The sequence below is a fragment of the Lolium perenne genome, chromosome 4 (assembly GCF_019359855.2).
Source record: "Lolium perenne isolate Kyuss_39 chromosome 4, Kyuss_2.0, whole genome shotgun sequence".
NCBI lineage: Eukaryota > Viridiplantae > Streptophyta > Magnoliopsida > Poales > Poaceae > Lolium > Lolium perenne.
Genome location: NC_067247.2, coordinates 403,470,528 through 403,496,098, shown reverse-complemented (window position 1 = coordinate 403,496,098; position 25,571 = coordinate 403,470,528). Strand labels below are relative to the sequence as shown.

The following is a 25,571-nucleotide window of genomic DNA, read 5'->3' as shown; positions in this document are numbered from 1 at the left end:
CACCGATCTTGTAGACGACGAATGCCGGTGAGTTCGGCACTTCTGGTGCTGCCAACGCAAATGGCAGCGGTGGACGGGACTGGAGTGGCAACTCTCCTTGATGTGTCCCGAGAGCCGGTCCTGACGGCGAGTACTGGTGCCTCATGATCTCCTGGATCACCCGAAGAGCGACACGCTCCAAAGTGTTCACCAGGTTCTCGGAGTGGCGGTGTAGCGAGTGAGCCACCATGTAGTTGATCTCCTACCGCAGGGACCTGGTGCGTTCTTCTGACGGGGCAGAGAGGTCTATCCCATCGAGTGCACCGTTAGGCGAGAACCCCTTCCACCTGATGCCATGTGAACGGGTTCTGTGAAAAGAGCCGATGAGGTCGGCTTCGAGGATTGCTTTGACCTCGTCATACTTCTTCTTGAGCTCGTCGGGCAGATCCTCGTACGTGACTGGCGTGCCGTCCGCCATCTCAGATGTAGATGGCGATGTGGTTGATGTCGAAGCTGGTCCCACCGGGCGTGCCAGAACGTGTTGCGGTCAAAACCCACCGGCGGGCAGCGACGGGCAACACAGTAGAGCCGGGAACAACTTAGGGCTGCGGCTGGCCCTGGTCCCTCCGAGCGACGGCCCGCAAAGCCTCTGGTACGCACGTCCGATGCTGGTGCAAGGGCGTGCCACCTGACCTATACCTGGTCAGGAAGGTGATGGAGATGCCTCGCTTAGTTTCCTGCATGGCATACACGTAAACATTAAATAAGAGCCTCGATCGGCTCTCAGGTTATCCTGTGAATCGGCTCAAGGAGCCGATCCACCCATGATTCGTACGAGGTGCACGAATATATGGTGGTCCTGCTTGATCAAGATAAAGCTAAATCGATCTACGATGATTTAGGGTTTTCACCGCATAATCGGATCATCCTACTCACGATTGGGCCTCGCGGCCACGCACGGTGATCGTAAGCCGATCCTAGACAAGGCCTAAAAACCAACACGAGGTTGATCCCCGGAACATCCTGTCTAGGACTAGCAAACGACACCCTACGTGCCACTGGATCCTCCAACCCCCTTTGTAAGGCCTAACTATTGCAGATATTAAACTAATCCTTGAAGAACAAGGAGCAACCGTAACGGATCGGATCTACTAAATAATGATCAAGCGGGGTGCCGCCCCTACACCTAGGATAGGTGTAAGGGCGGCTAGATATGCAAGGGTTGCACTACGATAGCACATGATACGAAGAACAATGCTAACCCTAACGTATCTAAGATAACTACGTTGCTCGCCATCAAAAAGGCTTCAGTACGAGCAACGCGTGAACAACATAAAGCTTGTGCTGCCTAGATCGCAAGATGCGATCTAGGCAGCATGATGCTTACCGGTAGAAACCCTCGAGACGAAGGAGTTGGCGATGCACCGAGATTGATTTGTGGTTGAACGTTGGTTGTTGTTTATTCCATAAACCCTAGATACATATTTATAGTCCAGGGGACTTTCTAATTTGGACGTGCACCTAAACGTGCACGGGTTAAACTCTATCTTCTAATCTAAGATGCGATCTACTATATTAAGATACACGGGCAATCTAGCCCAAACTCCTCGAGCAAGGCCGCTTCAGAGATCTTCTACGGGTAATCTTCCACGCCCATCTCCCTTACGGCCCATCTCCTGATTTGGCCAAAATCTGGTGATAACACTAAGACCACAAAGGTACCGAAGCCATCACTGAAGCCTCTCATCCCGAGACCTTGGGAACATAGTGTCGAGGAAACCAACGTGGCCGCGACTACTCACCATGAGAAATGGAAGGCGGATATGAAGGCGAAAAGAGAGCCAGAGCCCAAGCCAGTATTTTCTGAGAAGAAAAAGAAGTGGGCTAAGTCATTTTTGACGACACCGTCCCAAGTCGAGAAGAATATGCCTGACGACTATGGACGTGAACTTCGTTGGCAAGCAGAAATATTGGCGGAGAAGAAAGCCTTGGCAGAGAAGGAGAAGAAATCCTTGGAGGAGAAGAAAGAAGAAAGTAAAAAAAGGGAAACAAGTTGCCCAGCTCGGAGAACAGAATAAACAATCGATCCCCCCGCTCATAGTGAAAGCCGGTCCGGAACTGGACCCCTCTATCATAGCAGCTGCGGCAGCACAGGGAATGACCGTAACGAGTGCCATAAAACAAGCGTCCGAGATCGGTATGACTCTTCGTGCATTGTTAGGCCTTGAGGAAGCGCCACTAAGTGAGGTAGCATTTAAATATGTGCCGAATGGGCCTCTCTCGTCGAGCCTGCGCAGGAAGCGAGTCTACCAACACATGCGAAATCTGCTACGTTGGTACAAGGGTTTCATAAAAAATAAGGCCGACAAAGAATATATTTATGCGGAAGTTAGACATGAGCATCACTTCAAACATTACTATGTACAAGTTCATATGAGTGAATTGTTCCAGCCGTTCAATCTGCGCGAGCTCGACAAATCTATCCTGAGTTGCTACGTTCTGTAAGTGATTTATTTCTACCTCATCTCGTTCATTGCCTGCATTATATATATTGTCCTAACTATATTGTTGTGTACGCTATTATGCAGAATGAAGATTGGGGAATGCCAAAAAAGGAACATCCATGATGTTGAGTTCGTTGACCCACATATCGTTAATGGATATGTGTTAGAAAGACACCCCCGCGACGTGGAGCAAGACCTGTGGGATTTTCTTACAAAACAGCAACTCAAAAGTCAAATTCTATTTCCTTACCATTTTGGGTGAGTGTTTCTGTCTTGAGCACATTCTCTTTTATTTACTCCATGCATGGTATGTCTAATCGATGAGTTATGCATGACTGTGCATGTATCGTGTCCGCAGATTCCACTGGATTCTGCTAATAATTGAATTTCACACCTCCAAAGTTCTCATCATGGACTCTCTGAATATGGATTCAAAGCTTTGGGTCAACATGAGAAATATGCTGCAAAAGTAATTATTTTCAATCATTTGCGCTCTATATCGATCGGCCTCTTTCGTTCATTTCCTAATATCAAGTAACTAATAACTCCCTTGTTCATTTAATTTTCTTTACCCTGTAGGGTTTGGAGACGGTTCTCAGATGAAATGGTCGGTGAATTCAAAAAAGAGCTAGATTTTAGAAGGTTACTTAATGTGGATATTCAGCCACCGGGGACCAATCTATGTGAATACTATTTCTGTGAGTTCATCCGGAGATACACCTCTGAGCGAAAGCCGTCGGATAACAATGTGCGGAGGAATAACTTGCGGAAGACGCTTAGTCCAGAAGCTCGCTTCCGACCAATTCAAGAGGAACTAGCAGGATTTTTGGTGAGGGAAGTCCTCCATCCTAAAGGAGAACACTATTACGAGGACGAAGAACTTCTGATACCGTAAATTGTGTATGGAAACTTGTTCGAAGTTGTATATGGTCATCCGAGATTGAATATATATTGTATATTACTCTTGAATTCTTCTTGTTTCTAATTTCAAACTTGTTTGAAATCGTACATTCATATGCATGTATATAGTAGCGTAGAATATGTGTACTGAAACTTCTTCAAAATTAAAATAAACCACAAAATAAAATATAAAAGAAATAAAACAATACAAATTAAAAAGAAACTAGATTAGGGGGGGGGGGGGGGGCTAAAACCCTAAACCTGCGGAGGGCTTTAGTCGCGGTTGGCCAGGCGAACCGCGACTAAAGGTCATCCGCCCCGACGGACGGCTGGCGCCCACGTGGACGGGCCTTTAGTCGCGGTTCGTAAGCAACCGCGACTAAAGGGGGGGGCCTTTAGTCGCGCATAATTGGTCCCGGTTGCGCAACCGGGATTAATGGCTGTTGCGAACCGGGATTAAAGCCCCTTTTTCTACCAGTGTCCCCAATCCCCTTCTACTGTTCATTGCTTTGTTTACACTTCCCTGCAGTTGTATGTTGATTGTTTTTCCCTGTCTCTTGTGAGTAACTTTCTTGAGTTACAAAGGATGCTATGCCACAGATGGATCTATGAAGAATTCAGAAGTCCACATGTTGTATTTACATCCTTCATTTACCTCATGCGTAATCTGTTGCCATTTCTTCAGAGCTTGCTAATTTAGCTTGACTGAATCCAACAACCATAAATTTCTTCATTCTCTGAATATGCCGTAATAGATTAAATTTCATTACCACACAAAATAACAAAACAGGGATTATTACTCTATTAGTTCATCACAGTTTCTAACATGAGATTCTAACATAATAATATGAAATCTTCTTTTGGATCTTCTACATTTTCAGGATTGGGCGAAATGGATATCCCAAAAAGTTCTTAGCATGGTCATCCACTTTCACAACGTCGTAGATGCACACACGGACCACACCATTGATCGGTCAATGGATACATCAGTAAGTTCTTTACGTAGTCGTGCAGTTTCACGGCGCCATGGACGCCCAAGTGGACTTTGCCATCGGTCATCAGCAACCTATCACATTCGCTCGACCAAACCCAGTTGCTGCTTCTCACTATCGTCACGGGCTTATGCAATTTATCACAGGTTAGTAAGGTTCATGAAGAATTCTCCTTAATATCGATCAAGCAGCATATCAATAATCAGTTGAAGAATTCTCATTAACTTTGCAGACACCATTTCTGCAGAATTCTTTGAAGATTTCGTCACATTTTCTCCTTGCAGCTCCTCACGAAGATCTGTGTCATGTCATCGTGCCTTCGGCATCCATCGCGATGTCCCAGCCACCACGTCGAGCCAAATGTCAGACCTATAGTAGATTATCTATCTGATGGATCTAAAATCTGATATAGATAAAATAAAATAAATCTCCTTTGCTTCCACGTAAAAGATTTATTTCTATATTCGAAATTTCTTTCTGCATTTTTCTTCCCTTCTACCCGGATTAACTGCAGCTCACTTGGCGTTGAACTGCTCTTATGTGAAGGAAGTGTGGGCTACTTTCTTGGACTCAAACCCGGCTGCAGTTAGGATGGCATCCTCCTCTACGACGGTCACCAGTTGGTGGGCGAAGATCAGGCGGGGCAAATGGAGTGAGCAGCGGAAGCTGGATACCACAACATCTGTATATATCATTTGGCATGCCTGGAAGGAGCGAGGCCAAAGAATTTTCGAGAAGCAGGCTCTATCTGCTAGTTCCATTGCCGGTTTAATCAGGAATGATATCGAGCTGTTGCTCCTTGCCAAGAGAAGGATTGTACATTAGCCGTTTGTGTTTGTTTAGGTTGTTTTGGTTTCAGTCGAGTGCATCTTAGGATGTGATTCTTGTAAATCTGGGGTTTTCCCTCTTCTTTAATGCAAAAGCAGAGCACCTGCTGTTCATCGTCAAAAAAAAGTTATTAGGATCCATCAGTATCCAACTTTATGATTTGCGGTCTATCTTGGAATGGAAATTTTACTTTTCCGAGTACTGCAAATTGTGATTTTCTAAATCTTGCTGTCCATTTTCAGGTATTAATACAAAATATATGAAGATAATGATTTTGGTACTCCTGCTGATTTTTCTCTCTATTTCGTGTGTGTTAAGAACAGTATAGAAACTCAACATCAAATTTCTGCTGCTCTGGGTACCTTACGTCTGGACGTCCATGGTTCACCTCGCATGCAACTCAAACTCTCAAGCCCGGAGTACTGCATTCTTCTATTCCAACGATCGGATTGTGGTGAGTTACTCGATGTGCTCCAGTCAGATCTCTCAGGTATATGCACTGTAATCTATTCTAATTTGGTGTTTTTCCTTTTCCAAGATAATTGCTGACTTGTGATGACTTTCTCTAGAGGCATTGCATTTTTAGGATTTATGCACCACGACTCGCTCATTTGCAGACCAAGTGCTACTGCAAGATTGTGTCAGCAGACGTCATCCACAGAAATTACTCTTGCCTGCGCAACCCTACAGGCCAGTCATCATATTATTTAATCATTTTTCTTAAATAATAGCCTGATCTGTGTTAGCCAAGTTAAGTAATTATCTCTCTATGATCTCTACATGATACTCAAATATTGGTGTGCCATATTTCTTTATTCTTGCTTCCTCTTGCACGTTCTTATTGTCGAATATGGATGTGCTTCTACCAATGTTACGTATTCTAATCATATATTTTCATAGACCGTTAATGCCACTTTTTGCATAGAAGAAAGTCATCTCTAATACCGCCGCAATGCGCGGGGCATCAACTAGTTTAGTCTATAGAGACATCCAGTTTTAGACAAATTTGCGACGTCCATTTATTCGGAAGGGTAGGAGTATCATAGGTCTGGGTGTCAAATTAGACGAACCGTTATATTCTCTTATATATTGCTATGATTCTCATGGGGTTTATATATAGGTATATGGGAAGTGCTTGGAGTAGAAGACAAGAAGCTTAGGGTGTGTTTGGTAGCCCAGGTTTAATGAGACTCTCTCCTCATACATGTTGACCCTAGCTAAGTTGGGATAAGATTTTGACATGTGTTTGGTAACCTAGGTTTATTGAGGTAGGCTGAGTTGAGATGTTATTTGGTGGATTGGTATGGTAAGAGATGTTGAGGCTTATGTGTAGAAATATGAAATTACTATGATCTATGAGGTCCAAATTGTACACAAAAGCCCTTGAATTGAATAAGAAAGCAGTTGGGTCCTCAGATCCCGATTGAGATGAACGCGACCCCGATTTCTGACTAGGCTTCGTGCCTGATGGTGGCGCACGTCTTGGGGCGGGCCGGGATAGTGGAGGCCGTGGTGGCGGCGGGGCTTCGTGCTCGGGATGCCGAAACTTGGTGCTCCAGGCGGGCCAGGCTAGTGGAGTGCCGTGGCGGCGGAGCCTGAGAGCTTCTACCTCTGCCAGACGTGGGGCGGGAGGGCGCCGGTCTCGTGACAGCGGGAGGGAGGCCTTGGGGTGGCGGAGCTTGGTGCTCGTGGCAGGCTAGGCTAGTGGAGGGCCGTGGCGGCAGAACCTTTGATCTTCTTCCCGCGCGAGCTACTGCCTGCACAGGCCATGGGCGGGAGGGCGCTCGCGCTAGTTGCTACCTCTGCTCGGCGTCCCTTGCTCTTTCTCGGCCGACGGGAGAGGAAGAGGCTAGGGGTGCGGGAGGGAGGGTGCCAAAGGAAGAGGAGGAGGAGGATGGGGTAAATGAATGGAGGAGAGAAAGAGGTGGGTGATGGTCTGTTGGGGCCGATGGGGGCTGCTACAATGTATTGCGGGATGAGCTCAGCTTGAGCAAGTTGTGAAGCTCGATTTGAGCTTCCCAACCTAGCATGGCTGAGAAGCCTTTTTCGTATGAGGTGGGTACTGTTGAGCTAGCCCGATCCAGGCTAACAAACACTGGTAGAAAATCGCTCATCAATACCGGTTCCAGAGGGCCTTTTGTACCGGTTAAGCAACCGGTACAAAAGGTTCGGTACAAAAGGCCTCCCCCCTTTGGTACCGGTTCCTTACGAACCGGTATTAAAGGATCCTCCACGTGGGCACGCAGGAGAGCGCAGGGTGAGGGAGCTTTCGTACCGGTTTGTAATACGAACCGGTACCAAAGGTTGTCTACCGCGGCAGAGAAAATGCAGAAATCTCTGCCGCGGCAGAGAATTCAGGATTTAGGGTTTTAGGAGGGGTTTAGGGGTATCTGACCATTTCATATTGCGTCGATGCGCCTGCTACGCGTTTGGGTTTAGGTAGTACATGAAGATAAAGGTGATGCATAGCAACTTGGTGCATATAATATAACACATGTAATTGCATAAGATCGCAAATTAAGTAGTACATTCATGAAGATCGATCTTCATGCATATATAGTGGTACTCTCCGAGGCATACTATCTATTACATGTAGCATAGTGGTACTCTCCGAGTCAAACTATATGTTACATGTAGATCTTAATTCATAGTGGAACTCTCCGAATGGCGGTATGACGTCCCGAAGGAAAAATCCCACCAACTCATCGCCAATTGCTTTGAATCGGTCCTCGATTGAGATCCTGTCCCGCTTTCTTGCCAACTGTAAAAGAATGAGATACAAATGAATACATGAGCTATGTGTGTGTGTGCATATATATATATATCAAATCACAATCAAACAATTATTACTGAAACTAAGCACAACTTATGGTAATAAAATGAATTTGTGAATATTGTTTTCGTACCTCTTTATTTATTTGATTATTCGTTCTCTCGCTGACAATTCTGTGGATGTACTCGCAAATGTAGTATCCACATAGATTAGTCCCCTCTGATTGTTGCGGGCATTTCTGTACAAGAATATAATTCAGTCAAACAATAATCAAGTATGATAAAGGTGTGTGGACCTAGGTAGTACTACTTACTTTGTTCGCACGCCATATCAGCTTCAGTTTCCATTCATGGGACCGGTCTTCCTTGATGAACATTTCCCATACACTGCCCGACAAAAGAAAATGCATAAAAGAGTTATGAATTAGTTGATATCAGGAAATTAACGAAAAAACCGATAAGAATTAAAATTACTTTTTGAGCATAAAAAAGCTGTCTTGTATAGTATAGCCTCTTTGCTTTGTGAGTCAAAGACTTCAACCTCTCCTTGATACATTTTAATGACGATAAGAATAAAGTGGAACCTGCGCACGTTTAAATATGCAGTGTCATATATATAAGTCATCAGTTAAAATTTGAACATCTCGTGAGCAAAATAGAATGTGTTATAAGACAGTAACACTCACTTGAAGTTGTAAGGCATCTCGCCTGATCTTATACCTCAATGCACTACATACCGGGCATGCATTCAAATTCTCGTACTACTTGCGGTAGAGGATGCAGTCATTGATGCATGCATGTATCTTCTGCACCTCTAATCCTAGAGGGCAGACAACCTTCTTTGCTTCGTACGTACTAGAGGGCAATGCGTTCTCCCCTGGAAACATCTTCTTTATTATTTTCAGCAACTTTTCAAATCCCTTGTCAGAAGTACCATTCTCTGCCTTCCATTGCAACAATTCCAGCGTGGTACCCAGCTTTTTCTGGTCATCTTCACAATTTGGGTACAACAGTTTGTTGTGATCCTCTAACATTTTCTCCAACTTCAACCTCTCCTTTTCACTTCCGCAGTTTATCTTCGCATCAAGAATGGCCCGACCCAAATCATCATCGGGGTCATCAAAAATCGGCTCATCAAAAATGGGCTCTTCTTCAGCTTCGTCTTCCCCCATTCTACTATCACCGTCTTCAGTGAACATAGGATAGTTGTCACTGTCCTCTTCTTCGATGTCTTCCAATATAACCCCTCTTTCTCCGTGCTTGGTCCAACAATTGTAGCTGGGCATGAAACCGTTCTATAGCAGGTGGACGTGAAGGGTCTTTGAGGTAGAGTAATCCTTCATATTCTTACAGGAACTACATGGACAATAGATGAAACCGTTCGACCGCCTGTTTGCCTCAGCCACGTTGAGAAAATAATGCATGCCATTAATGAAGTCGGGATGGCACCGGTCACCGTACATCCATTGTCGACTCATCTGCATTATATATTATATATGTATATCAAAAATCATTAATTACACAACATAATGGATATATGAGTGACCAACTTAATTAATATTCAAGTTCAACACATAAAACTAAGTCTTTTTATATAAAAAAGAAGAGGCTCACCGAGGTGGTACGGTGCCGGCTAGGGGACGACGTTGGCGATCGACGACGGTGAGAACGGGGATGATACTAAAACCTACAAAACATACTATAATTTGAGCTCAAATTGCATATAAAAAAATCCTTAACTTAGGCATTTCATCGAACACCTTACTAGCACTAGAAAAATAATACGAGTTAAACTAACGAAGAAATGAGCTAAATTAGGAACACCGGAAGAAAGCTTCTCGTCCGCCTGAGCGCCCGAACCGGTACAAATGACCCTTTTAGTACCGGTTCGTAAGGGAACCGGTACTAAAGGCTTAGACGGTTGCCCCATTTTCTACTAGTGAAACGACAAATAGTTTGTTGTGCTAGATTTGAATGAAAACATTTGGGTGAGTTCGGGCTACCAAACACATCCGTATTGTCCGAGCCTATCTCGGATATCTAGAATCATAGTCAATCTCGTGTAATTACTATGCCACGCGAAAAAATTTATTCGTAGAATACAAAAAATATGGTTATTACGTCAGTTGGATGGGTATTAGACTAGTTCTTTTTTTTTTTTTGAATCAATTAGACTAGTTCTCAGTAGACTTAGAATTAGCTAGTTATCTATACCTAATAATAAAGGAGCTAAGGTTTCTGCCAAAATTTTCGTCAACGCTTTTTTTTGGACCGTTTTGCCCTCCCACAAAATCACATATAACGCACTCATGCCACATACCGGTTGGTTCTTCTGTTCCCGACCGAGATCCTTCCTCTCCAGGATTCCCACCCAATCGAAGCCTCTCCTCGCAGACGACGCGCATGTAGGCCGCGGGAGGACGCGCACCAAGAGCCGCGGTTGAGGAGAAACGATTCACACTGGACCCCGCGTCGCGCCGGCCGCCTTCTTCCTGCGCCGCTGCGAGCGTGCCTTTCCTGGCCTCCCACTCTCTTCCGGCGAGAGACATTATAAAAAACGGTTCGCTTTGTCCATCGGTAGATTGCTCGACGAGTGAATCATCCCGTCGCCTGACTGGGCCGATCAAGGGCCCCGAACGTATAGGCCCTGCCGAGAGGTAGAAAGGCGAGGACACCAGTACAATCGTAAAAAATTGAGCTAAACCAATGGTTACGTACAAAGTATGCCTTTATTAGTCCCACCCCGCTTTATTGTAGGAAATCTCACCGGTATATATAGACAGATTCTTTGGATGTTAACAAGCCGATGAACGACGGCGAGAGAGAGAGAGATAGAGGGATCAGCTACTCAGATGAAAGGAAACAAATAGTCGATCTTGCCGTAGAGCACCTACCTGAAGTGGGAGAGACCCCTCGGCGCATAAGAAAAAATGAGGAAATCGAGATGGTGACAGTTCTCGGCGCGACGAAAATTAGTGGACGGATGCATAGATTTGGGGTTGAAACTTGAAACCCACGGGAGAGATCGGCGGCGGCCTGCTCACAGCTCGGCGGCGAAGCAGCGGCTGATGGGCACTTCTCGAGAAGTAGCTGGTGAAAGTGATCGTGCAAGACAACTCAAAGCTACTACCTGCTCCATTGGCGCTCGCAAGGTCACGCTACCGACCCAGCTAAGCGCTGCTCGTTGGGAACCAAGACGCTTAGCAATAATACATTTTTGTATCTTTATTTTTATGCACTTAAGAGCTTCACATGAACTTAAGAGTATTTTTACGTACTCATGTATCCCATCAGATCCGAGACTGAAACTTCTCGCCATGCCCCTCCTCCCGGGTCGCCACTCACGGGCGACTTAGAAGGCGCCCCTCCAAACCCTAGAGGCCGCCGCCTGGATCTCCTCCTCCGGCCGCTGCCGCCGCCAGTGCCGGTGGTGGCGGCCACGCCTGGCCGTCGAAGACGGCGGGTGAGGGCGGGTGCCCCGGCGGGGCCCCGACGTGCAGAGGCGGGGCGTCATGAGCGGCGCGGTTGGCGAGTGCGGTCAGGGGCGCGGGACTTCGCGGGCCTCTGTGACGCATGGCTGGGGATCGGGAGGTGTGGCGGCACGACGTTGTGGTGGAGCCCGGCGAGGTCTGCAGCGGCGAGCAGGGGGTGGAGTGGAGCGGCGGCGTCGTCGGGAGGCGACAGGACGCGGCCGGTGCTGGAGGCAGAGAATCTCGGTCAGGGAGAGCCCTCGGCAAGCAGAGGTTCGCCGCCTCAAGCCAGGTGATGTCTGGCATCGCCCGGCGACGGGGAGCGGGAGCTGGAGTTGCAGGCCCGATCTGGTTTCCGGGCCCGATTTGGGAATGTTGGGCTGGAGCGATCTGCACGTGGGCTGGCGCCTGGAGTTGGCGAGGACCAATGCGCACAACGTTTGCTCGTGCCAGAGGGTAGTGTGATGGCTGCGGTGCCTGGCCAGGCTGGAGGTGGAGATGGAGGTTGACCGGATCTTTGAGGGGTGTGTCGGAGTGGTCTGCAGTTTTTTCCGACTTCATCGACGAGGCGTTGTGGCTTGAAGACACGACGCAGAGGTCCTTTGCGGCTTTAATCCGGTGGCGTAGCGGTCCACCGCAGTTCTTCAGGGCGCTATGCACGCCACTACTGGCATGTTCGTGAGGACGGCTTCTAAGGTCCGACCAAGTCCCGCCATTGATCTCCCTCGGATGGTGCGTTGACAAGGAAGGTTTTTTTGGAGTTGTTCTTCTTCGGAGGTGCCTGTCGTCGAACGAGAAGCGGTTTTGTTCTTTACTAGACTCCTAACATGTGACTTACTTCCTTCATCTATGGATCATCCTACTGGATAGCACTTGATTACATGAAGCTCTGTTCTAGGATTTTACCTCGATGATTTTTTCTCGATGTGAAGTAAAATTTTGCCGACTATCTACCGATGGCGCGCACCATAAATCCGAGATGATTTGTTTGGCGGTACATGGTTTGAAGGTTGAGGAGATTGAGAAATGTTGTTTCTATTCAAGTGAATATATCAAATCAGATTTTTATTACCAATTGAAATAGTCAATTAATTTACTTTGTCAATAGAAATAAAATTAATTTATGTTTTGTACTACACAACTAGACTAACAAGACATGAATAAAATCAACAGTTTTTCTCCTTTGCAACAAGCGGATACGTCGAACTTTTTTTCCCGGTGCAACGCACGGGCCTTTTTGCTAGTATTTTTTAAAAGCTGATCTTTACTATTTGAGCAGCTATTTGGCTAAAAATGAACTTTAGTAAAAGATGATTCACTGCTTCGGTGAAACAAAGGAAATAGATGAACAGTTTAGTCACAAGTATTTGTTAATCCAGTCTATCAAATATTTATTTCTCTGTCCCTACCGTAAAAGATGCTACAGTACCTTTGATTTTTTTTGAGAGATATTGTACCTCTGAATTCTACTCCACGTTAGGGTCTATTTTTATTTTTTGGAAAATACATGCAAGATCGAATACAGGAAATACATCATGCTGGACACGGGGCATTTACAGGTGGAGTTGTGGGCTTGTAGAACAGTGGAAGCCATTATATTGGACGGCCTCGATGTTTAATGGCTAGCAGCTGCTGGTTAGCAAATTCTCTTGGCAGGTCGCAGGTCGTTCGAATGCTCTGATGGAGGCCGATCTCTTTGTTTTGATTTAAGGCATCTCAACGCACGTAACAAGGCATTCTCGAATTGCTCATCGCCATCCTCGGATGGCGGCGAAAAGGTGAGAGGCGACAATAGGGTTGGTCGATAACCCCCACAGACACTCCATGATCGTTGAGTCGACAGTGATTGATCAGTCGCCGGGAGCTCGAGCTTCAGCTGGTTCCAGGGCACAAAACTAGCGTTGGGGCTCGCAGAGTATCCTCTCGTGTCGTACTTGTACAAGGTGTCACCCATCCTGTAGCACATCATCTCGTTGTCATCAAGCCACACGTCCCTCGGCAGGTCGCTGCAACGGTTATTATTCATGTGGTCATCGGTAAGCTTGCAATTTAGATAGAAGGTGTACCTAGGAACCCACTGGCAGTGGAGTGGATCCTCAGTTCTGCTGCCCGCAGGCTGCTTCGATGCCATGACCCAGAACTGGAGCTTTGGATTATACCATTGCACGGTGTTGATGGCGAGACAGAGCTCCCCGCGCAGCTCAAATGCTGTTACCCGCACATCATTAGTGGGGTTCTCGTATTTTGGATGTTCCGGGGTACCGTATGTGCAGTGCGTCTCAGCTTGCGACATCAATTTGCAATAACCTATCGGGCCTTTTGTCGGGTCTTCTGTGCGGGTTTGCCCAGTACATCACCACATATAACTTGCCATCCACGAGCACCGGTGGGGAGCCATCGCATATTGGGCGATACGGGCATGGGTTTGGGTGTTGGCGCCACCCTTGGCTGTCACCTAAGGTGCACACATCTAGGATGGTCTCGGTACTGCCCGTTGTCGTTGAGTAAGAAAGCCGAAATAACTTGTACTCCTTGGTTGATGGGCTGAATCCTAGGGCGAAGAGATTGCGTCGAGGTCCTCCTCCGAGAGACTGTGGTGCATTAGGAAGAGATTGATTCTCGCCAGTGATAGGGTTGCAGACGACCACCGGCGCATTGCTAGCATGGGATGCGAAGCAAAGGAAGCCGTTACAGATGTTGGCGAGGCGGTAGCCCGTTGGATTGGTGATGCAACACATTGTCTTTCCCGTGGTGACGTTCAGGACGGTGGCTTCGATGCATCTTTCGGGCTCGAGCTTCTCTGATACAAGCAAGACGTCCGCCACGCCGGAGTTGACGTGACTGGCCATGACATGGAGGTGCTGGAAGGAGGGATCTCGGACGGCGCTGCGCCAGATCCTGGAGACGCAGCGGCACCGGGCGATGTCCCTGGTTGGCAGTTTCACCAGGATCTCCTGTAGAATTACCCTAGGTATCGCATATATTGGAGAACGTGCCATGGATCCGATTGTGAGGACGAGGTTTTGTGCTCAGCTCGGCGTGATCGTATCTCATGGATTATTTATGTACCTCTTTGCCGAATTAGACTAGAAATCTTCTTGTTGGATCTTAGTAGAACACGGAAACAAAACCTATTCGAAAGAAAGTTGAAATACAATTTCCCATGGAAAGGAACGAACGGATCTCTGTTGCTTAATGGAAGCAAATCTGCTAGGAGTACTGGGTAAGCTGTGGATTAACGAGCTTCCATTGTCGCGGAACAGTTCCATTGTCGGCACTAGCTAGCTGCAATTATGTTTCGAAAAAAAATATACCACTGGCCACATATAGTTGACTTCTCCGGCCTGCTCCCTTAGAGCATGTCTAGCAGGCCCCTTATATTTCTGTCCCGTATCTCGCCGCTTTTTCGCCCCGTATCGAAAAATTGCTAACGGAAGAGCCATTCCGTCTAGCAGACCCCGTATTTCACCCCGTATTTTCAAAAACAAAAACCCCGGAAAGTTCATCTTCATTGATCATACTACGGATCATACATACGGATCACCGATTCTACATCCGCGATCCTACTCGGGGAGGTCGACTAGGTACGAGTCCGCCTCCGCCTCCCGCAACTCCGCCTCCTTCGCGGCGGCGATGGCCGCCGCCACCTCTTCCTCCTCCGCCCTCTTCCTCTTGGCTTCATCCTTGAGGAACTGTCGTAGCTCCTTCAACAAGTCGGGGGCCTCCTCCTCCTCGCCGGCGAGCGGAGCTCCTCCAGCGCTGGTGCTCCCGCTGCTCCAAGCCTCCTTCGCCCAGCGGCGGCGCTCCCAGTCGGCGCGCTACTCGTCGAACTTGGGCCTGCTCATCGGCTTCATCGGCGGATCCTCGTTGTACCAGCGCCCGCCCGCCGCGAAGTCAACGAGCTTCGGCAGGACGAACGCGGCGCCGGCGTACCTGCAGGCCGCACGCCGGCTCCCGGCGGTGGATCTCTTGCATTGGCGCCGCCACGCATCCTCCACGTTGTCCGGCGAGCGGGATCGCTTCGATCCGCTCGCCGGCGAGGCGGTACTGCGGCGGCGGGCGTCCATGCCGGATCTGGGGTGGAATGCGGCGCGGGGGAGTGAGGAATTGCTCGCCGGAGCTAAGTACGGAGGCGGCGGCGCACGGCGGAGCTAGGGTTGCGAGTGAGGGGTTAACCCCTCACTCGCACCTGCGCCCAGTATAAGTACGGGGCGACGGGGCCGATTTCCTGAGCCCCGTATTCCGCCGAAACGGGCCGGCCCGAATACGGGGCCTGCTAGACGCCCCAAATCGCGCCTGCCCCGTATCCCGCCGGAATTTTACGGGATGGGCGGGTTATACGGGGCGTGTTAGACATGCTCTTAGGAATGCATATAATACGCAAGCTCGCTCGGCCTCCATCGTATCGTATGCCACCACGCGCTGTACGTACGCGTGTCTATGCCGGCATGAAAACCAGCGCAAGAGTTGCCCGTATTCTACTATTCTGTGTGCGTAGCTTGTTTTAAAATAGCAAAGTCCATCCAGAGTATATATGTATGGAGCTCTAGGGAAATTCTGAATACCCATCAGGCGTAGATCACGCTCTAATTAAATGAACCTTTTGTTTGTTATGCCGCGCAGAGAACCGTAGCGTCTATAATGGTACACGTATGTTAGTACCAAATTTGCAGTTTTGGTTAGAATGTAGCTGGAGTCAAGCACGATCGATCGATCGTGACATCTACACGCTATTGTGCATGTGCAATCGGGCTATAAATACCATCCCAAACCCAGCACAAGATCGATCATCACACAAAGCCTAGCCACATCCAACAATATCGAGATCACGAGCTAGCTCTAGCTTTACTCGAACAAGGTTGTAGCAATGGCGCCATCGTCCAAGAAGCTCGTCGTCCTGTCCCTTGCCCTGAGCCTGATGATTGCCGCCGTGCACGGCTGCGGACCCCACTGCCGGACCCCGTCGCCACCACCGCCGGCGACCAGCGGCGGCACCTGCCCGATCAACACGCTGACGCTGGGCGTGTGCGGCAACGTGCTGAACCTGCTGAAACTACACCTCGGCGTTCCGGCCGACGAGCAGTGCTGCCCGCTGCTGCACGGGCTGGCCGACCTGGACGCCGCCGTGTGCCTCTGCACGGCCATCCGGGCCAACATCCTGGGCGTGATCAACCTCAACGTGACAGCCGACATCGTCCTCCTCCTGAACCAGTGCGGCAAGACCTGCCCTCCCGGCTTCACCTGCCCTCGCTGAACGTATCCATACGCTCCATGCACCTATATACATACTGTATACGAGTCTCTCCGTTCCGTTCCATGTAAGTGTTTGGTCTCGTGCGTCCTCAGCTTCCTTTGCTTGCCATGAATGCACGCAGTAGTCCCGAGCCCGAGGTATGTGCGTGAAATTGTGTCTGTTGTGGTGTCTAATTAAATAAAATACGGTACCGCCTGTGTTGCGGCTAACCGTATCTATATGTACCTGTACGTAAAATTGTGAAAGAAAAGTTTGTTTAACATGTGTTATCGTTGGAAGTGCTAAATCAATCTATCGAGGAAAAGCAATCACAGTAAGCTAACAAGATTTGACAACGTTATTCATGATCGAGCCTACATCTACGGCCCATTTTTAATGGGCGCTGCTCCCCAAGCACAATCATAATACCCTCGACGACAACCCGCGACCGTGATACATATATTTCAGATCTATAATGCCACGCAGGTCCAGCCCCACCGAACCGTACCAGAAAACACAATCTTACGTCTAACATAGCTTGTATACACTGGTGGAAAAAGGGCCAATAGTCACGGTTCGTAACGTCCATTAATACCGGTTGTGCAACCGGTATTAAACATGCGGGACTAAATCCCCCCTCCTTTAGTCGCGGTTGGTTACGAACCGCGACTAAAGGCCCGTCCACGTGGGCGCCAGGTGACAATGGATTAACTTGTCAATGCCTACGGGTTGTAGAATAGGGTTTAGTTAGAAGTAGAGGGCAAGTAGATCTCGAAGTTTTCAGCCGAAAAGTACTCGACGATATGAAAATTAGGGTTTGTGAGACAATGAATCGATCCTTTCTTTGTCCCTCGACTCCCCCTTATATAGGAGGTGGAGCCGAGGGATTCGTGATGTACAAGTTACAGAGTCTGGGAAGGTTTCTAACTCCTCCCCGCAATATTACAAGTGTTCTCTCCAAATACAACTCTAGCTTTCCTTAACTAGCAAGTTGGGCTTCCGAATTCTTCTTATCCTTCGGGTCGTGGGCCTTTAGTAAACCCCGGGTACCTTCTTCGGTAGGTGCATTGGGGATGCCTATGTCAGTAGCCCCCGAGATTTTGCTTGAATCGTAAAGTCAGGGAAAATCTCCACCTTTATATTTATTCAATAACTCTGATCTTCACCACATATCTTTGCATACGAATTTCTATATTGTACAGGGATAGTGGTAGTTGGGGCTAGTTCATCTCACGGATCAGGTACTAGTTAACTGCTCTAGTGGCAATCCGCAAAAACCTACTTCAAGATCACGTCCCTGGACATGATCTCGGGATACTGGTGTAAACTTCGACAGGTGCCGCTTAAGGTCTTACCATTCTGTCGAGTCTCAATCATATTTATCGGGTACCTAACGCGTCCGTTAGGATTTTTCTTCGTATCTGTTGATACGGAAAAAAGTAGCAAACCGACGTCAGAGATGGCGCCACCCCACACAGAACGGATCCGAGGTCTTACCTTCGCAAAGTTTTACGGCATTCAGAAATTGTTCGCAACTTTGGCGTTCTGAGAATATATTGTCGAGTGCTTTTCCGGCTGTTGGAATAGCACATTTTATTGAGTCAACGGATGACTTATATTGCTTTCCCGATGGAAGTATATGTCGAGTTATTTATAGAACTCGAAATATGCTCACTTTTTCTTCTTTCTTTCTTTTTTCTTTCTTTCTTTCTTCTCTCTCTTTTTTTTTTTTATAATTTCATCGGGCACGCGAACAGCGTTCCCGATGGGAGTAGCCCCCGAGGCTACAGCCAAGGACTTGTGCTTGGGTGTAGGCTCCACACCTTATGTTGCTATATTTTCACCTGTCGCATAGTTATTCAAATCTCTCGGGTGCGCGAACAGCGTTCCCGATGGGAGTAACCCCCGAGGCTATGAACAAATACTTGTATTTGATCATAGGCTCTCGCCATTTCTATTTTGTCTTTCTTGAATTTTTCATTTTTCCAAAGTAGCCCCCGAGCATTTGATCAAAAACTTGTATTTGATCAAAGGCTCTCCAAGTGATCCATAATCTTCTGCTGTCGCCTTTTTTTATGAAGCTGTGGAGTCGAAATTCTCTCTTACTAAGGTGACATCATTGCTGACGATAGCCACGACCTCTGTTCCTGGAAAACGCGAGAAGTTCTTTCTCGCTGCCTTGTGGGCCCAAATTTCGCATCGTATTGACACGTCGTGCAAGTGGGGGACACACGTCCTCCGCTTTTCCTGGCGCACGTACTGTAGCTCCTGTTCTTTCGCGCCTGTGTGAAATTACTTTTTACCCCTTGTCCACGTGTACACCATCAGTCCCGCAAGCTCTTAATCCAACGGCGCGTCAATTCGCCGCACTTCTATATAAAGGCACCTTCTTCCTCCTCTAGTCCTTTCGCTCGCGCCGCCCCTCTGCTTCTCCTCTGCAAAAATCCTCCATTGCTCCCATTGCTTCAAGCGCTCAACCACACCCACGCTCTTCCCCGCCAAGTTCATTGATGCCTCCTCGCATCCGTTTGACAAGGCATAGCACTCCGGAGTCAAGAATGGCGACGGCGGATCTGGGAAGCGCGGAGTGGGAAAGATCCAAAATCTCTGCCCAAGACATCAATCTGCTGAAAAAGATGGGGTTCAGCAAGAAAGAGAGTTCGCTCCGCTTCCCCAAAGAGGAGAGCTACCCCAAGCCTCCAATCGAATATCGGGTCAGTTTCGTTGACCACCTCATCCGAGGTCTTTCTCCCCCAATCCACGAGTTTCTTCGGGGTCTTCTGTTTGTTTATGGGCTTCAACTGCATCAGTTGACGCCCAATTCCATCCTCCACGTGTCGATCTTTATCACACTATGCGAGTGTTTCCTCGGGGTCCAACCTAATTGGGCTCTGTGGAAACGTATTTTTTGCCTCCGCCGTAATGGCTCCCACAACATCGCCTACAACATTGGCGGCATTGTTATCTGTGTTCGTTCCGACGTCGAGTATTTCATCGTCGAATTCCCCGACTCTGTCCAAGGTTGGCGAAAGAAGTGGCTATATATCCGCGAAGAAAGCTCCAATCCAGTGGAGGAAAACATCGCCCCTTTTGACGGAAAAACCAAAATCCTTCGCCGCCGTTCTTGGGATGCTGAAGCTACCGAAGCAGAGAAGTTGGCGACAGAAGCGCTGATGACTCGCATCCACGAGCTTCAAAACACCCGTGGCAAGGAACTTTCAGGCATTGAGATTACTGCCTATTTCCTTAGGATTAGGGTGCAGCCTCTCCAGGCTCGCAAAAATCCCCTCTGGAAGTATGCTGGTGAAGAAGATGTCGACAGGCTCTCAAAAGACCTTCCTTTGAAGGATTTTGAAAAGCTTATTCGCAAAATCTCATCTCTCAACAAGAAAGATCCAATTCCATCTTCTTGCCGCATCACTCCATATAGTGGCGCCAATCCTCTTCCCGAGGTAATTTTTTCTCTTAATTGCTATATTGTCTCTTCGAATTTTAATATTTCATCGACTACTGTCTTGCTAGCTTCCTTTGCATAACTTCTTTTTTTATCGACACGTTTTCGCAGAACCACCCTATTCTCGCTTCTCTTCCTCCTCTTCCTGAGGGTGGAGAAGTTGAAGACCGCACCGTTGTCGATGATGACAACCAAGGCACCTCGCGTCCTGAAAGTTAAGTCGCGGGTTCTCACAAATCCGCGGCTTCTTCCGAAAAAGACGCTGAGTCTAAAGCCACCGCCTCGACACACTCCCTTCCTCCCGCTGTTTCTCCCAGGAACAAAAGGAAAAGGGATGAAGTTGAAGATTCCGGCACTTCCAAAGCCGAAGAAGCTGTTCCTTCGGACAAGAAGGCAGCTTTCAACCCATATGATGCTGCCCTCATCAGCTCGTAAGTTATTCCTGGCTTCTTACTGTTTTGCTCTTGTCATATTTTGTCTATCTTGCTTCTTATACTGTCGCCATTTTACCGCAGTGGTGACGAGTAAGAGGCGCAAGCTATTGATGCGACTGCTCGAACGAGTACGTCGCGTACTTTAGTTGTGTCTGAAGTACAAGTTGAGGGAGAAGAATCGTCGCCTCCTCAACAAAACACCGATCAGCCTACTCCTCCTGCAAGCCCCCTGATACGCCTCCGACGTATCGATAATTTCTTATGTTCCATGCCACATTATTGATGTTATCTACATGTTTTATGCACACTTTATGTCATATTCGTGCATTTTCTGGAACTAACCTATTAACAAGATGCCGAAGTGCCAGTTCCTGTTTTCTGCTGTTTTTGGTTTCAGAAATCCTAGTAACGAAAGATTCTCGGAATCGGACGAAATCAACGCCCAAGTTCCTATTTTCACCTGAAGCATCCAGAACACACGAGAACCGCCAGAGAAGGGGGACAGGGCCACCAAACCACACCCCGGCGCAGCCAGGGGGGGGCGCCCCCCTATGGTTTGGGCAGCCCGTGGCCCCTCCGACTCCGACTCTTCGCCTATTTAAGCCGTCATGACCTAAAACTTCGACACCAATTAACGAAACTCCAGAAAGACTCCAGGGGCGCCGCCGCCATCGCGAAACTCCAATTCGGGGGACAGAACTCTGTTTCGGCACCCTGCCGGGACGGGGAATTGCCCCCGGAGCCATCTCCATCGCCGTCTCCACCGCCATCTTCACCGCCATCGCTGCCTCCATGATGAGGAGGGAGTAATCCACCCCCGAGGCTGAGGGCTCCGCTGTAGCTATGTGGTTCATCTCTCTCCCATGTACCTCAATACAATAATCTCATGAGCTGCTTTACATGATTGAGATTCATATGAGTTTGTATCACAATTTATCTATGTGCTACTCTAGCAAAGTTATTAAAGTAGTTCTATTCCTCCTGCACGTGTGTAAAGGTGACAGTGTGTGCACCGTGTTAGTACTTGGTTTATGCTATGATCATGATCTCTTGTAGATTGCGAAGTTAACTATTGCTATGATAATATTGATGTGATCTATGCCTCCTACATATGCATGAAGGTGACAGTGTGCATGCTATGTTAGTACTTGGTTTAGTCTTTTGATCTATCTTACACTATAAGGTTACTTAAATATGAACAAATTGTGGAGCTTGTTAACTCCGGCATTGAGGGTTCGTGTAATCCTACGCAATGCGTTCATCATCCAACAAAAGTGTAGAGTATGCATTTATCTATTCTGTTATGTGATCAATGTTGAGAGTGTCCACTAGTGAAAGTGTAATCCCTAGGCCTTGTTCCTAAATACTGCTATCGCTGCTTGTTTACTGTTTTACTGCGTTACTACTGCTGAAATACTACCACCATCAACTACACGCCAGCAAGCTATTTTCTGGCACCGTTGCTACTGCTCATACTTATTCATACCACCTGTATTTCACTATCTCTTCGCCGAACTAGTGCACCTATTCGGTGTGTTGGGGACACAAGAGACTTCTTGCTTTGTGGTTGCAGGGTTGCATGAGAGGGATATCTTTGACCTCTTCCTCCCTGAGTTCGATAAACCTTGGGTGATCCACTTAAGGGAAAACTTGCTGCTGTTCTACAAACCTCTGCTCTTGGAGGCCCAACACTGTCTACAGGAAAAGGAGGGGGAAGTAGACATCACCCCCTTGTCCCTTCGCCAAAAAGGGCAAGGGTTGAGTCAATCACGGAGCCTGCCTTACAAATGGGTAGCTCCTCAACTCCTCTTTTAGATGACGTAAGTCCCTGAGTACTTTCCGATGCTGCCGACTTTTTTCATTGTTTGCTTCTTTTTTTGCTTTGTGCGGTCGAGCTTTTGACTATATTGATGCCTTCTTTCTTTATTTTTCTTTTATCAGCCTTTGATTAAGGAATTCATCCGCTTCGGTGTCCAATTCGTCGGGTACCGTGAATATGCTAGCAAAGCTGAAGGTAATCTTTTCCTGCTTCCCCTAGCCCATGACTTCTTACTCCTTTCTTGTCGTGTTTTTTGACTGGTTTTTACTATTTTGACAGAAAAACTTGCGGAAGCCAACAAGCGTGCCGATATACTTGCTCAAAAATTGGAGCAAAGTGAAAAGGCTCGTAAGAAGGCTGAATCAGATGCTCAGAAGGCCAAGGCAGATGCTGAAAAGGCCAGGGCAGACGCTGCTGGTGTTGAAGATCTTCGAAAGAGGCTTCACGACGCAGAAACTGCTTTGAGCGAAAAAATAGCTGAGCAAGCCGCTCGAGAGGAAAAAATCCTCAATCGCTTGGAAGCACAGAGTCGACGTTTTGTTAGTAAGTACTCGAATCCTTGTGCATTTCCTCGGGTTGCTTCACATGTTCCGAGTGTTCTTTATTTACGAGCTACCCTTTGCTTGTTTTCAGGAAGAACTCATCAAGAATATGAGGTGGATGGTCCTGAAGGCGACGAGCTTCTCGACGCTTTAACCCTTCTTGAAATTCATGGGGATGAAGCACGTGAAGGCCTTACTGATGCCGAAGAAAGAGGAGCCCAACACCTTTGTTGCTCTTGCCAAAAGCTTCAACGTGCCGGAAGACCTTGGGCTGAAACTTCGCCAAGAGGGCCTGAAAGTTGGCGTAGAAGGCACTATCGCGCTGATTGCTGATAGCCAACAAACTGTCGACTGGGCCAAGGTTGGCGACATAGGGCAGATGGAAACGAAGAAGTGGCAATCTCTCATTAGAGCTGCCAAACCTTCCTCAAAGCCAATCCTTGCCTATCTTGGTGTTAAACCGACTCCTGCTCCAAGCGCATCCAAGCCGGAGGTCAAGTAGACCACCCTTTCTTTCTTTTCTTGTTTCTTTTGATGCTGTCGCCAAAGTAGCTTTGGCGACGCCTGCCACACTAGTTTGTTAGAGATTTCTCCATTGTAATGTCTTGTAAATATTCTAAAAATCAATGGAATTCTATCTTGCTTGATGATTGATGTCGAGCCTTTTCTTTCAGTTGACGTTCGGTAACTATACTCCAACTCCTGCTCCTTCTGATGTTTTGCTTACCTCTTCTCGCTCGAAGAAAGTACTTGTGAATAGTGGACTTGATGAAGATTCCTCGAGTAAGAATTTATCGCAAGACTTGGAAGAACTTCGTCAACAACTTCAGCATGCGAAGAAACAAACACTTGTGATGATGGAGCAATCTCGCAAGGCATCCGAAAAAGAGAAAATTGCACTTCAACAAGCTCGAGAAGCCATAGCTGCCAAGGAAGTCGCCGTTTCTGAGGTTGAAAAGGCAACCACTCAAGAAAATTGTATGCTCGAACTGATGAATGAGGCCAGTGTGGATATGTCAGGTACGCTTTTTCAGCCCCGAACTTCCTCTATCTTTCTGCTGCATCCTTTTTTGAATATCTCGTGCCGTCGCCAAATAGGTTCCTTTCTCGATGCTGTTGCTGAAGATGAAAGGGTAAACGTAAGGACGAATCTCCTCGTTAACCTTTCTCTTGACCACGGTTCTCTGTTCCGGGCCACTCCAGAATGGACCCGACAGATTGTCAGGTTTCAAGACCGCGCCTGTCAGGTTCGCGAGTTCCTTGATTTCTGCACTAAAACATTGTCCCTTGTTTACAAGACGATGTTTCCTCGGGACGAGGCACCCGACCCTCTTCTTAGTTTGATGGAAAAGTTTCGAGATGCCCCTCTGATGACCCACAAGTATAGGGGGTGTATCGTAGTATCTTCGATAAGTAAGAATGTCGATCCCAACGAGGAGCAGAAGGTGTTGAAAAGCAGTTTCGATGAAGGATTCACTGTAAATGCTCACAGACAAGTATTCAGGGGGTTTTGATGTAACAGATGAACAAAGTACGAGTAAGTAAAGTGCGAGAGTAACAATTACAGCGAGTGGCCCAATCCTTTTTAGCACAAAGGACAAGCCGGTTTGTTTACTTATAATGACCAAACGTTCTCGAGGACACACGGGATTTTAGTCTAGTGCTTTCGCTACATACGGCTAATTAATCTTCATTGTTTTGATAAGTGTTGTGTGGGTGAACCTGTGCTAATGTACCGCCCCTCCTAGGACTAATACATACTTGTGATTATACCCCTTGCAAGCATCCGCAACTACAAGAAAGTAATTAAGATAAATCTAACCACAGCCTTAAACTCTGAGATCCTGCTATCCATCCTGCATCGATATACCAACGGGGGCTTAGGTTTCTGTCACTCCGGCAACCCCGCAATTGGCAAACGAGTACAAGGTGCATTCCCCTAGGCCCATAAAGGTGAAGTGTCGTGTAGTCGACGTTCACACGACACCACTAGAAGAATAACACCACAACTTAAATATCATAACATTGAATATTACTCAACCATACTTCACTACTAACATTTAGACTTCACCCATGTCCTCAAGAACTAAACGAACTACTCACGAGACATCATATGGAACATGATCAGAGGTGATATGATGATGAATAACAATCTGAACATAAACCTTGGTTCAACGGTTTCACTCAATAGCATCAATAACAAGTAGAAATCAATATCGGGAGAGTTTCCCCTATCAAACAATCAAGATCAAACCCAAATTGCTACGGCTGTAACGATGTGCAGCGGTGGAGACGGCGGTGATGATGATGAAGATGATGATGATGGTGATGGAGATGATGTCCAACTTGATGGCGGTGACGATGGCGTCGATTTCCCCCTCCGGGAGGGAATTTCCCCGGCGGATCTCAGCCCGCCGGAGAGCTCTTTTCTCTCTGGTGTTCTCCGCCCCGCAGAGGCAGCTGTAACTCTTCGCGAGGTACCCTCTGGAGCTTAGGTTTTCGGGACGAAGGCGTTTGCGAAGAAAAGGAGGCGAGAGGGGGCTGTGGGCCCCCTCCTCACAGGGCGGCGCGGCCAGGCCTTGGGCCGCGCCGGCCTATGGGGTGGGCCCACCTCGGGTCCCCTCAGCTCCCCCTTCTGGCTCCC

The 25,571-nt window shown here is 47.7% G+C and overlaps 1 protein-coding gene across 1 annotated transcript; it reads left to right on the top strand.

The window, feature by feature from the left end:
* The first annotated feature begins 16,255 nt into the window (after nucleotides 1–16,255).
* Nucleotides 16,256–16,907, top strand: LOC127297436 (cortical cell-delineating protein-like). Its single transcript, XM_051327739.2, has one exon. It carries the CDS (start codon nucleotides 16,313–16,315, stop codon nucleotides 16,697–16,699), a length of 387 nt encoding a protein of 128 aa, XP_051183699.1. The 5' UTR covers nucleotides 16,256–16,312; the 3' UTR covers nucleotides 16,700–16,907.
* The last annotated feature ends 8,664 nt before the right edge of the window (nucleotides 16,908–25,571 follow it).

Bases quoted from the DNA above. Each gene is read 5' to 3' on its own strand.
- LOC127297436 (XM_051327739.2), top strand. From the start codon at position 16,313: ATGGCGCCATCGTCCAAGAAGCTCGTCGTCCTGTCCCTTGCCCTGAGC.